This window comes from Hakea prostrata, chromosome 1 (assembly GCF_041222555.1).
Source record: "Hakea prostrata isolate BN-2017 chromosome 1, UWA_Hpros_2, whole genome shotgun sequence".
NCBI classification, from domain to species: Eukaryota; Viridiplantae; Streptophyta; class Magnoliopsida; order Proteales; family Proteaceae; genus Hakea; species Hakea prostrata.
The window spans coordinates 70,834,718-70,848,559 of NC_142600.1; the positions used below are offsets into that span (position 1 = coordinate 70,834,718).

General features: G+C 38.7%; 1 protein-coding gene across 1 annotated transcript in view; it reads right to left on the minus strand.

The window, feature by feature from the left end:
* Positions 1 to 2,940: 2,940 nt before the first annotated feature.
* LOC149029731 (uncharacterized) overlaps positions 2,941 to 13,842 on the minus strand; it is a 34,755-nt gene continuing 23,853 nt past the window's right edge. The window contains exons 5-6 of the mRNA XM_089142065.1: positions 12,065 to 12,123; positions 2,941 to 3,415 (exon numbers count right to left, since the gene is read on the minus strand). Of these exons, the coding sequence (XP_088998191.1) occupies positions 3,337 to 3,415; positions 12,065 to 12,123 (138 nt within the window). The 3' untranslated portion in view covers positions 2,941 to 3,336. The remainder of the gene's footprint in view (positions 3,416 to 12,064; positions 12,124 to 13,842) is intronic.

The following is a 13,842-nucleotide window of genomic DNA, read 5'->3' on the forward strand; positions in this document are numbered from 1 at the left end:
GATTACCAGGGTAACTGATTCGGACTCCTGCGTCATTTTCCGGTCAAGGAAAAATATGGAGGTGCTTTCTATGGTTTTCCACCACATAAGAAGGGTGAATCCAGAGTCCAGATTATCTCCCAATGAAAGAAAAATAATGTTCCTCTTAACACTTTTGAGCCACATAACTGGGGTGGGTCCACATGGGACCCACAGAGTTTTCACTTTTTACTATCTTTATACCCTGACAAAGGATGTGATCTAACGCAGACGTCCACATCTAAATAACGATAAAATGAATCAAGGTCAAAGTCAATGCAGGGTTATTATAAGTACTAAAGATCCATTCTTGGATAAGTCTTGGTCCAACCCTTATAGACGGCATTTTATTTTCAGTATAAAAAAAAAAAATATCAATATAATAAATAAATAAATAAAATGAATCAAAGTAGGTAAGAATAAATTTATAATAAGTTGGGTGAAAATAGGCTTTTTTTTTCTTTTTTATTTTTTTGGTAAGGGAGCCAAAATATGAAAATATTACAATCTTATCTTACCTAGGTTGTTTATTTCTTGCCACTATTGATTTACTCCTTATAAATGAAAAAAGAAAAGAAAAGAAGAAAAAAATAACAATTAACTAATGCAACAATTCGTTATTAAAATTGAAATTACTTTTAAACTGGTTGTAAATTTTAGAATTATCTAAACAAATTACTCTTAAAACCAAAAAAATAAAAATCTGAATTTTTACTTATTTATTAGTACTAAAAATTTTGTAATTATTGTCCCCCTCAACGTTGAATCTTGAGTCCGCCTCCCTGCACTCAGCCTTCCCATCATGGGCGAAGCTACATTGGAGTCAAGGGGGACCATTCCCCTCCTCCCCCAACCCAAAACATGGGAGATTCTCATAGTGGCACAATAGAAACTTTCCCCATCCAAATCCCACAGCTGGCCCAGGCCCAAGGTGGAGAGGGTACCCAAATAGGAACTCGAGAGAAACCTTCCCGGTTTAGCCGAAGATGGCGATGCCACAATCAAAGGAAGAGAGGTGTTTTCCCACACTGACCATTGGCCACCTTCAAGGACTGCATTTATTCTCATGGTCAATATCGGGGACTAGGATCATATCTATGGTGTATAGGCTTTAAATGATATATGATGTATAGACTTTGTAAGTGTACTCTCATCTATCATAATTAATATAAATACAAGCCAGAGATCTCATTCTGAGATAACTCAGCTTATTTAGTTTACATGTTATCATGGTATTCAGAGCAAGTTAGAGAGTTGTCTTTTCTCTCTCCTTTTCTCTTGTTTTTTGTCAAGTCTATTCTTGAGATCCGTGATCTCTTTTCCTTATTTTTGACAGATATCTTCTTGAGATCTGCGTTCTTCAGTTTCTTGAGGTTTGTTTTGTCAAATCTCTTCTTGAGATAGGAGTTCTTGCTCGAGTTCTTTCCGATTCTTGAGGTCTGTGTTCTTCTTGTTTGGGGTTTTTCTTGTGTTTCTTGCTCTAGTTTTCGCTTTGCAACAATGGCAACTGCTCCCTCCGGTTCTATCACTTCTGATTACTCTTCAAATCCTACTCCTCTATCGTTCAACAATGTTCATCATTATCTTTCCATTCAACTTTCTTCTTCGAACTATATTGTTTGGCACTCTCAGTTCATGCCTTTGCTAAATTCAATTGGATTTCTTGGTTTTATTGATGGTACTAATCCTTGTCCTCCTTTTTTGGATTCTGATTCATCTAATCCAATTCCAAATCTTGAGTTTTTCATATGGATGAAGCAAGATCAGTTGTTGCATAGCTGGCTCTTGTCTTCAGTCACCGAATTTGTTCATTCGGAGGTTGTTGGTCTACAAACGTCTGTTGATGTTTAGACTTCCCTTGCTGCCACCTATGATGCAGTTACGTGTGCAACTTCATAGCATTCGAACGGGTGGTGACTCGATGCAGACCTATCTCTTGAGGATAAAACAGTTAGCAGATGCTCTTGTGTTAGCCTCCTCTTAGCCTCCTCTCCTATTTCTGAGGCTGATCTTGTTATGTTCATTCTTGGTGGTTTAGGAACAGATTATCAGGTTTTTGTGACTTCTGTCACAACTCGAGAATCTCCGATTCGATTCTCTGATCTTCGTGGATTGTTACTCTGCGAAGAAATCCATCACACCATGATTCTCCAAGTAATCACTAACATCACTGCTCAAGTTGCTACAACCTCTGTTTCCTCTTCCAGGAATAGCGTCCCCCCCGAAACACATTGGGGGCGGTTTTCCCTTTGTCTGTGGCGAGGGTGCCAGAAGCCCCGACACCCTCCCCCCCCCGGCCGCCCGCCGGCCCCCCCCCGGGGGCCCCCCCCCCCCCCCCCCCCCCCCCCCCCCCCCCCCCAAGCCCTCCATGAAGGGCACTTTGCCTTGCGGGGAGATTTGGGACTAGGATCCTATCTTGGTATATAGGCTTGAGGGTACTTTCTTTTATTGTTAGTTACTTTGTATTTGATGTTTTGAAATTAGAAATTATATATTAAATATTATGTACTTAAGCTATGATTCAAGTTTATAGGTGTGATTCTCACTGGCACTGAACTAGTGACTACCTCTTTCACATAGGCATATTAGCCAACCAAGCCCGCCGCTTTTTAAACCCAAAACAAAACCCAACCCCAAAAACCCACAAAAGGGGGGGGGGGGTGTTTTCCCCAACCCCCACCCCCTGTACATTTTGAATAGGACATATCTACAAAAGAATTGGATCTTTTTTAGCAAAATAAAGTCAATGTGTTCTTTATACTCTAATTAGCTTAAATGCAGAGTTCAACCCTCAAATACTCCCTAAAACCTGTCCAAATTTCATATCGAAACTTGTACAAAAAAATGCTAAATTTCCTCAAAATTTCTCAGCTTCCCACTTAAGTTTCCCATTTTCACCTAGTCAAAACTTGAATTTTCCTTGAATTTTTTTCTATAATGCCCACACCAGAATGCATCGCAAGATTGCATTCTTTGTCCAGATAAAAACCCTCAAAAAGAAAATCAGGTCCGCCCGAACAATTATATTAATCACAATATCAAAGTAGTGTCATCAAATTGTAGTTTATGAAGACCCAAGTACCGAGAAAACAACAGTAAACAAAAAATTGAATTCTTTCTCAAATCACCAATCTCATGTGGTCCACAAATACACCCTCTTGGGCCTACAAAGGCACAAAGTCAACAAATACCACCATTCATAGCACACAAAATGTTATAGAAGGATGCCAAAATCTGGAAGGCCTGATGACACTCCAAGATGATCATTCCCAGAGACTCCAATATTGACTTAAGAGTACATCCTCGTGTAAGTCTCATCTATATCTCAGTGTCACAACAACGGATGAACAATTCAGACACCATTCTACGAGCGAAAGGAATGTAACTTAAACCATACCTGGAAACAACACAAAATAGTATTCAGCACTATCTTCTGCATATTAAAAGGGGCAGTAACCAAAGGGCAAAAGAAGTCAAGATTGCAATATGAAACTATCATTATTTCTTGCAGTTTAGGCCAGCCAAATATCATCAACCTCATCATGCTACATATTTCTATATGGTGAACGCATATAAGATGGAGAGAGTGGCAGTATCAGGGAAACTTTCATTGAAACCATTAGCCAAACTTTCTGAGAAAAGTGGGGGGGACAAAAAAAATTGACCTAATTATAAAGCACTACATTATCACAAATGTGCAGTGAAATATGGAAGGTAGAGGCAATCACTGCACCTGCACCTGGTTGCAGTGAGAAATGCATAACCTATGGTGCTGCCTAGTCTGCTGTTTACAGCTTCCTGGATGTAGTTTTTAAGTAGCAGATTGCCTCAGGTCAGCAATTTGTTTGAACAAGTGAAAAAGCACTTCTGTGAAAGACAAATAATGTTCAAGGACAGTTTGATCATATATGAATATTTCTAGACAAATTAAAGGGGAAATTCTGCATTTTGAAAGAAACCTAATTTTGTTGCTCATTTTCCACAAATGACATCACAAGAAGCTGTTGGAACAGATTCTCCATAACCTGAATTTTAGAATGAGCTGCACCAAACACATGATCAAATTCCAAAAAACAAATTCTATGACTTTGTAAGAGCATACTCAGTCACCAAGCTCCTACAACTGCAGGGCTACGGTGAGGATCATAATATGCAGCCTGACCCCCTGCTAGCACAGAGAGACACTTCCAGACTATATCCTGTTACTTTATGTTAAAGGGCATTATGGGCATTAAATATGCCAGTCAAGAATTAGTGCGGGATAAAATCCCCATTTAAAGTAGATTTCCTGCTGGGTTTTGGGCTTCTGAAGTCATCTTTTGTTTTTACCTGTTTAGGACTGTAATTTACCTATAAATAAAGAATGAAGCGCTTTGGAGTTTTCCACAATAGAAAGTTAAGCTCCACAAAGCATCGCAGCAGACTTCTCTCTCTTTCTCTCTCTTCTTCTCTTCTCTTCTCAAACTTCAGCATCAATCAGAGTCAAGATAACATAGTGACATGAAAAAAAGATCTCCAGTTTTGGTTTGCATAAAATTCCGCATTTTATTTTTGAAGGAATTACTGCCAGAAGTCTTCTTGAGGTTTCTACATTCTCTCGAGTAGGGCGCAGCACCCTTTGCTGCATATTTGACCTTTAAGGACTAGTTCATGATCTAAAAGGAAGAAGTCTGACCGTCTTTCTATGACAGCTTCTGTCCTGAGGTACGATCAGTTTCTTTCAAGTCCCAAAGTTTATTTACAGTTGTGGGTTTCCTTTCTGATTTGTTCCTTCTTGCCTTGAGGAATTCTTTTAGGTTTGTCATAGGACAGAAGCTGTGCGTGAGGGAATTAATTTTCAACTATCCTTTCTTGTTCGTTGGGTATTTCTGATGAGTTGGAAGAAAAAATTTTTTGGGGTTTCGGTAGTCCATTCCTACTCTTTTTCTTTCTTTTTGCTGCATTTTAGGATCGAAATTAATCTCTGGTTTCTGAAATTTATTTGTTCTATTAATTTAGTTCAATATTGCTCTCTGGTTTCTGAAATTCTGGGATTTGTTTCTCCTTGAATAATCTCTGTTTTTTGAGTTAATAATCTGCTTTGAGATAAAGCTTCTGATTTAAGAACAAAAGACTGTTTTAGGGCATGTTTGGTTACATGAGTCTGGAGATTTCAAATATCTAGAGATTTCAAATCTATGGAGTCATAATTCATAAAATTAACTGTTTGGTTGTGGAATAAAATCTGTGGATTCATCCTAAAAAATTATTTGGTCGATGTGATTTTTGTGAATGCGCAATAATTAGCGTTTTTATAATAGCAATGAAATCTCTGGATTTCACCCCATACCCATAAATCTACAAATTCACGTTTTTAGTGTAAAAAGGTGAATCTCTAGATTTCATGAATCCAGAGATTTTCACAACCAAACGAGTATAAATCTCAGATTTGTGAATCCAGAGATTTGAAATCTCTGGATTCATGTAACCAAACAGGCCCTTAGGGGTTCTCTGAATCTACTTTTGGGAATCTATTCTGCTATCCTAGCCTTTTGTTTCTAGGTTATTTTTGAGGTCCGGCTTTTGACATATTATGTTGAATTAATCTTATATTCTAGTCTAGTTTGATATCTGTTTGGGAGTTAAGAGTCTGTTGGTAAACTTGAAGACATATGGGTGCTTGTGAAAAGAAAGGAAAGGAAAGGAAAGGAAAGAGAAAAAAAAATTATCATACATTGACTGAAGATAGAAGAATCTTCATCTATATATCCTCATCTTCCACTACTATGACTAAAGTTGTATCCTCATCCTTATACTGCTTGACTAAAAAGAAATTAGAATGGGCCTAGAATTTTTATCAATAGAAGACTAGTTGAAGTTGTTCTCACGGGTGGAGGACAGAAAGACCACTTGACCCAATCCGCTCCCAAAGGTGATACAAATTGGCCAGTTACTGATGCTGGTATCATAGGTCAAATATTAAATTCCATGGCTGATAATATTGTGGACCTAATAACTCAATTGGATACAATGAAGGGATTGGAGCCTTTGCTATCTTTTGCTTGATAAGATGAAAGGCTCTAGTTGCCGCTGCTATCCATGTGAATTTGCCCTTTGCCCTAGCTCAAACATTTGCTAATAGGTACCATGATTGTACTAAAGTTCCGAATGAATCTCCTGTAAAACAATGCAAGTCCATGGAAACTACAAACTTCAAAGATTGTCTTTGGAGTAGGCCAACCAGTGATGCACTTTATCTTCTCTAGATCAGTTTCAACCCCTTGTGATGGCGCAACAAAACCAAGGAGCACAACCTTCGGCAGCATAAAAGAGCATTTCTTGAGATTGATATATAGCTTCTCAGCACAAAGCACTCTCAAGATTTTCCATAGCGATTGATGTGATCATCCAAATGCTTGTTGTAGATCAATGTCATCAAAGTTTACGGCAAAAAATCGACCAATAAAAGGACAAAGTACCTATGTCATAACTCTCATGAATGTGCTGGCGCATTCATCAAACCAAAAGGCATGACTTTCCATTCAAATAGATCATCCTTGGTCTTGAAGGCAGTCTTCCATTTGTCTCCAGACCGAATATGAATCTGATGGTAACCGCTTCTAAGGTCCAATTTAGAGAAGATCTCAACCCCTGATACCAAGTCTAACATATCATCAAACATGGTATAAGAAACCTATACTTGATTATAATCTAGTTGATTATTTTGCTGACCCACACATATACGCCATGAGCCATCTTTTTTGGGTGTGAATAATGCCAATATAGCACATGAACTTAAACTCTCATGTACAAATCCTTTATGTAGCAACTCATTCACCTGTCGTTTGAGCTCATTGTGCTCTGTAGAGCTGAGATGATAAGCTGGTAGGTTCGGTAAAACAGAGCCGCATACCAAATCAATGGCAAGCTGAATATTGCGCATATGAGGTAGCTCATCAGGCAACTCATCAGGAACCACATTAGAAAAATAAAAAAGTAACTCTTTGATGGGTAAAGGGAATGTCACCTAAGGTTGAGGGGTAATTTTCTTTGTAACAAGAGCCAGTACCAGCCCCAATCATTGCTAGTGTAGATGAATTCCTTACGACGAACAGCCAACAGCTTCTTTTGTGGAGCGGACAGCAGCTTCCACACTTCTTTGGTGCCCTTTTGGTTGGTCCTCAAGGACCTCTATTAACCCATTTCAACTGGAACATTGACTAGATGGAGGACAATGCAAGTCCTTTAAACTTAAATACACATTGGTTTTTCCATAACATCACTATGGTACATCCATGGTTGACCAAATAGAACATTAGTAAGATGCATAAGGGAATTAGGGATTACATTGCACCATACCTCTTCCTAATACTTGTGGAGTTTCAGCGGTACAAAACATCGCTGATTTACTTCCAAAGTATTCTCAATCAACAAGGAAACCCCATATGGTTGAGGCCCTGAGGGTGCTTACAAGTTGCCTCGCAGACTGGGACCGTCAAAGAAGAACCTCGACACGCCGCAGCCACTACTTTGATTGGCCTTCTTCACAAAGGTATCTGAGGTAACATTGACGCAGCTCCCACTGTCAACTATCACCAAAGCAATATTATCTCCAGACTTCATATGGCTGTAGAAGATACAATTAAGCCATCGGTCCTCTCCTTTGGTTTCAACCACCAATATAAATGCCATAAGCATCACCACTGTTGGCATCATTCTCATCATATCCAACTTCGTCATAATCACCATCATTGAGGGGGTATGCAAATAGATCAGGATTTTCTTACTCCACTGTATTTTCAACTTCAACAACAACATTGATCTTTTGACAATGTGGACAATACTTAGCATAATCTCCAACCTCTTGACAATGGAAACATTGGACTTGGTTGCCACTGGTTATAGGAGCCTTACCCTTATCTTGTCGGATAGGAACCATGGATAGAGGACGTGTTTTTGTAGTAGGCTTTGCTGCTGGAAAATTTTGCCTCACCTCTCTGGGTTGGTATCCAAACATCTTGCTATTGGATGCCAATAACTCTTTAGCACATAGGGCCTTCTCAAAGCAGTCCCTAACATTCTCCACATCCACAATCCTAATGGTTCGATTATTCAGGCCGTAAACCCAAACTGAAATGTGACAAGAGTTGGATCTCTTTCTCTCTAATTCTTATACAAGAAGAGAGGGAGTCAAATTGCCCAATATACTCTACAACTGACAAGTTCCCTTGATGAAAAGACTCTAATTTGTCTTGTATTCGCAATCGAAAATTGGATGACAAGTACTTTTCTCTTAGTTCTTCCTTCATCTCCTCTTACGTGTAGGAGCTTCACCACAATCTTCTAACTCATATTCACAAGGTTACCACCATTCACGTGCAGCTCCAACTAGCTTAGTTCGTGCTAGCTTCATCTTTCGTGCCTCTGATAAGTCACACCAACCAAAGTAGTCATCCAACGCTGCCAACTAATCATAGAATACTCAAGGATCATGCTTACCCAAGTATTTATAGAGTTCAAGCTTAACCTTTTGAGAGTCATCAACATATTGAATGTGCGTTATTCTGCAATGAAATAACTTTGTAGGTGTTCTTCGAAAGTTGGTTGCACAACTGGAATCCTTTAGGAACCTCTCCCTATATTCCTTCGGGTAGGAAAATTGGCTGTAGAGCGAGCTACCTAGGATTCTTCACCAAGTGGAGGGTGTAGGACATTAGTAGAGGCAACAACTTTAGCCTCCATTGCAGATAGCCTCTCTTCCACTTACTCTAGGTTTGTAGTGATCTGGTTGCTCAGTTACCGAAACATCTCCATCACTACCGCCATAGGATTAATTGAACCGAATGGTCCAAAATTTTCACTCCTTGTCATAGCTCTGATACCAAATAATGTAGTATTGTATTTGAGTGATCAAACAATAGCCAATTAGGACCTTTCACAAGGAATAAGTTTCAAATTTATAGACTAAGTATGAAACAGAATTTCAAATGTGAAAGAACGGTGAAAACTCGAGTGATATTACAAGGAAAATAGTATAACAATTGGGGCAAAACTATGAACCAAATTGGACTCAAGATGAAGTGTAGATCACTAAAGTAGACTTGTTAATAGACAAAGAGAGTGAAGGGAACAATACAAGGGAATTGACAAAATAATAAAACAAGAAAGTAACACTAGGGCTTCACACTGCAAGGTGGATCGATTAGATCAAACACAAGGGTTCTCCATATAAAAGAAAGGCTAACAAAGCAACTTTAATTTCAAATGATGAGCAAGTTCCACCCTCTTACATTAATCCTTCCATATAGCCACTCTACAAGACACAAACATTAAATACATCATCCAACCACTAGCTAACACCCACCTAATAATAACTCAACTACTACCTAACTCTTGATAGGAAAACTCTTTTGACAATGAATTCTTTATTTTCAAAGTACAACCCCTTTTATTGACTTTCTCAAGTACTAGACTTGGCTTAGGTCTATCCCATGAGATCATAAAATGTGGGTTGACTTTAACCCACTAAAACAATACTAGCCCATAAAAGCCATAGATTGATTTGGGTCATATCCTTAGGCCATTATTGGGACTGACCCATTGGGCTTTTTCTTTCTAGTATATGTCTTCAGTTCTACATCACCTGCCCCCACATTCCATCCCCTCTTCAAATCTTGACATCCCTATTGCATTGGGAAAAGGTCCTCAAAGTTATCTTCAACATCCAATCTCTAATGTTGTGTCTTATTCCAACCTCTCTCCTCACTTTTATGCTTGTTTGTCTACTGTTGAGAGTTATCCACTTCCCAAATCTGTATCGGAGGTATTGGTCAGTCCTGGGTGGTCTACTGCTAAGTACGGTGAGTTTCCTATACTTGAAGAAAACAAGACTTGGGATCTGGTTCCTTTGCCACCAGGAAAAACCACTATTGGATGTCGTTGGATATTTGCAATTAAAGTCAATCCTGCTAGCACCTTGCTCATTTGAAGGCTCAACTTATGGCTAAGAGGTATGCTCAAGTATAGGGTATTGACTACTTAGACACTTTTTCCCTGATAGCTAAACTTCTATTTGTGTGTTGGTTTCTTTAACTTCTATTTTTCGTTCGCCCTTATATCAGCTAGATGTGAAGAACGTTTTTTCCTTAATGGTGATCTCTAGGAGTAAGTCTATATGGAGCAACCTCCAGGGTTTGTTGCTCGGGGAGTGGTTTGATATGTAAAAGTCGGGAAATATTCTTATGGGCTGAAACAATCAACTAGAACATGGTTCAAACATTTCACTTGGTAATTAATTTTGGGCTAACTACGAGAGAGTGATCACTCGGGTCATCTCCCGTCATTTCAAGCCTGGGAAACTATTTCCGACTGTGTACTTTGATAATATTGTTATCATGAGAGATGACTCTAGGGTATAGAGAAGCTGTAGACCCACTTACAACAACAGTTTTTAGACCAAAGGTTTGGGTCAATTCAAGTACTTTTTAGGTATTGAGGTAGCACAATCCCAGAAAGGTATTTTCTGTCACGGAGAAAGTATGCTATTGATTTGCTGTGTCAGAAACAATGATGCTTGGATCCAAATCTATGAAGCCCATATTTGAAACTTATACCAGACAATGGAGAAATTCTTGATGACCTAAAAAGTATCGAGGGTTGGTCGACAAACTGAAATACTTAATGGTAACAAGATCTGACATTGCCTTTGCTGTCAATATCATAAATCAGGAGCACAATTCATTGGGACCCAACGATGAGGATTTTAAGGTATCCTAAGAGTACTGCTAGATGTGGGCTATTATATTAGACTATGGTCATAGGCATGTGGAAGGATTTTCAAATGCCGATTGGGCAAGTTCTCCAGTTAATAGAAGGTCTAGAATAGGTTACAACGTTTTTGTTGGAGGAAACCTAGTGTCATGGAAAAGTAAGAAACAAAGTGGTTACCATATCGAGTGCAGAGTCAAAATATAGAGCAATGGCACGGGTAACTTGTAAATCAATATGGGTTAAACGACTGCTTAAAGAGCTTGGTTTGGTTGGCCAGTCTCTTATGCTACCATGTGTGACAACTGACAACCAGGCGGCTATTCACATAGCATCAAACCCGATGTAGCACATTGAAGTTGACTGCCATTCTGCTTGTGAGAAGCTACAGTAAGGAGTAATATCTCCCAGCTAAGTCGTACAAGGAAGCAATTAGGAGACCTGTTCACCAAGGCATCAAGGAGTGCAAGGGTTGATTACATTTGTAACAAGCTGGGCATAAACAACATATATGCTCCAGCTTAAGTGAGAATGTTGAAGGGCACTTTGAGCATTAAATATGCTTATCGAGAATTAGCAATAAAATCCCACTTACAGTAGATTCCTATTAGATTTTGGACATCTAAAGTCCTATTTTGTTTTTATATAGGACCGTAATTATACCTATAAATAAAGAATAAGGAGCATTGGAGTTTTTCAAAATAGAAAGTGAAGCTCCACAAAGCATCACAGCAGCCTTCTTTCTCTTTACCTCTTCTTCTTCTCTTCTCTTCTCAAACGTCAGCATTGATTACAAACTTTATAATGCACTAATTTGTTACCTCTAACTGGTTTACGTGAGTATAACAAGATGCATATTATGTATAACAAAAGACAGATCATGGTGGATTAGATGGATAGTGGCTTGTCAAAGCTTTCAAAGAAAATATAAGTAGCTGGTCTTCATATTCTAATCTCGGAAACATTTAGGTCATTGGACTGATATGTCCCACAGTAGAACACTGATCTCCAAAATGCAGACTTCAAATAAATCAAACTATCAATCAATCAGTCCCTTTCAAGATCGTCAGATCATTGATGTGAGGGTAACCTCAAGGCATGGTCTCTCTAGATCAAGGATGATCATACAATAATTACACAGATAACTGTTAACAAATGTATAACAGAAAAAAATTTCACAGGAAAAAAAAGAGAGAGAGAGAGAGAGAGAAGAAGAAGAAGAAAGATATACGGCAAATTTTTTGAACTAGTGAAGTCAATACATTATTTTATACTGACTTTCATAGAATTTCTGGCTTACCAAATGAGCGCACATATCTCACATAACATTGCAAGCAGTGTTAAGACCTTGTTATGAACCTGCAGAACAGTAAAACAAGAACAAAGATGCAATTACTTAATTCAAAAAGAATTAGCCCAATAAAGTCTCACGATTATTACACACTAGCATGAAGACCAAGCAATGTAGTATCAGACCAGTTCAATCGGTTCTAGTCCAACCCCAAAAGAACCTGTATTCATTTATAATTTGTCTTTTATTTGTTTTAATATCCCAACGTAAGAGTGAGTAGATTTTGGTCTGCATTCTGTTTTGAGTTTTGTATTTCAACTGGGATATCATTTTATTTTCTTTGAACAGCTTGTATTAGGGTACAATTTCGGATTGAATAGAATGGATTGAGTTAACTTTTATGTGCGAATGTGAGAACTCTCTTCCCTCTTCCTCCTCCTCTTATGCAATTTGTCTTCCTCCCCTTTCTATTCTTCTAATTCCCCTTCCATGAAAGCCCACTGTAGTAGTCCTATTGATGTAAAAAAGAAGAATTACTATGTTTCATTTATTCATCCCAAAAAAAAAACAATAACTTAGGGAATCACCTTCCTATATTATTACCTACATTCCAAGTGTCAGCCCATTCTAAGTTCTAACACCTATCACCAAAGTTTTCTCAAGGAATTTATCCCATATCTCCTGTGGGATGGGTTTGCATATCCTCTTGACCATAATATATTAAGCTAACCAATCCCTTAGGAAATAAGTTCTTCACAAACTTATCACAAAGGAACCCCATATCCCCGAAATTTCTAATCCTAGACCTTTCGAAACCCTAGAATTATTATTGTGGGTCATATTATTTGACCTAGAATTTATTCCCCTTTCCCACAATCCCCTCCCATCTTGGGTAGCGTTTGGCTAATAAAACCGTAACTTCTTCCAATAGAATCCCATAAGATTGTTGTTCTTAGAGAGAGGATCCTAGAATGACCCGATTTAGGTTTGATATCAAAATCCTTAAACCCTAGAATTTGGGTTACATCACCGATCCTAGTCCTCCATCACCAAGAAACACTAGAAAGAAACGACTCTATCTTGGGTTTCCATGGAAGACATATGTCAAGCATACAACAGGAAAAAAAAACAAGCCTTTTCCCAACTAAATAGGGATGGCCACATGGATCCTTGCCTTCCAATCAACTCTATTTGAGGTCATACTAGATACATGGCCTAAGCCATGCATATCCTTTCACACCACTTCGCTTAAGGTTATCTTAGGTTTGCCCTACGGGTGTTAGTGGGCCAGGTTGGGCAAAGCCATTCTTGAACCCTAACCCTACCCTAAAGACTGAAATTGTAACCAAAACCCTACCCAACCCGGCCTGCCTGATTAACCCTAATAAGGGTGGGTTGGCCCTAATTAACCTTGCCCTTGACCCAAATTTTTAGGGGGAAACAAAATGGATAATTATCTTGCACCAGCTTAAATCAAACCCACAAACTCTTCATTGAAAGCTATTGGTTTTATCAATTGAGCAACCTTGCAATGATATACTATATTGGTATTAAATTTAAATTTAAAGTATAACTTCAATTAAATTAAACTAACATAGGGTCGGGTTGGGATGAGCCGAGTTGGCTTGAGGGCTAAACCTTAACCCGACCCCGTAAGGGCTCATTGTTGGGATCGGGCCGGGCTCAAGGTAGGTTTGGGCCAGGCCGGGTCAATAGGGTTTTATTGACACCCCCAATTTGTCCCTAGTTCTTCTAATTGCCAATTTGGATAATCACTTCTCCGAATA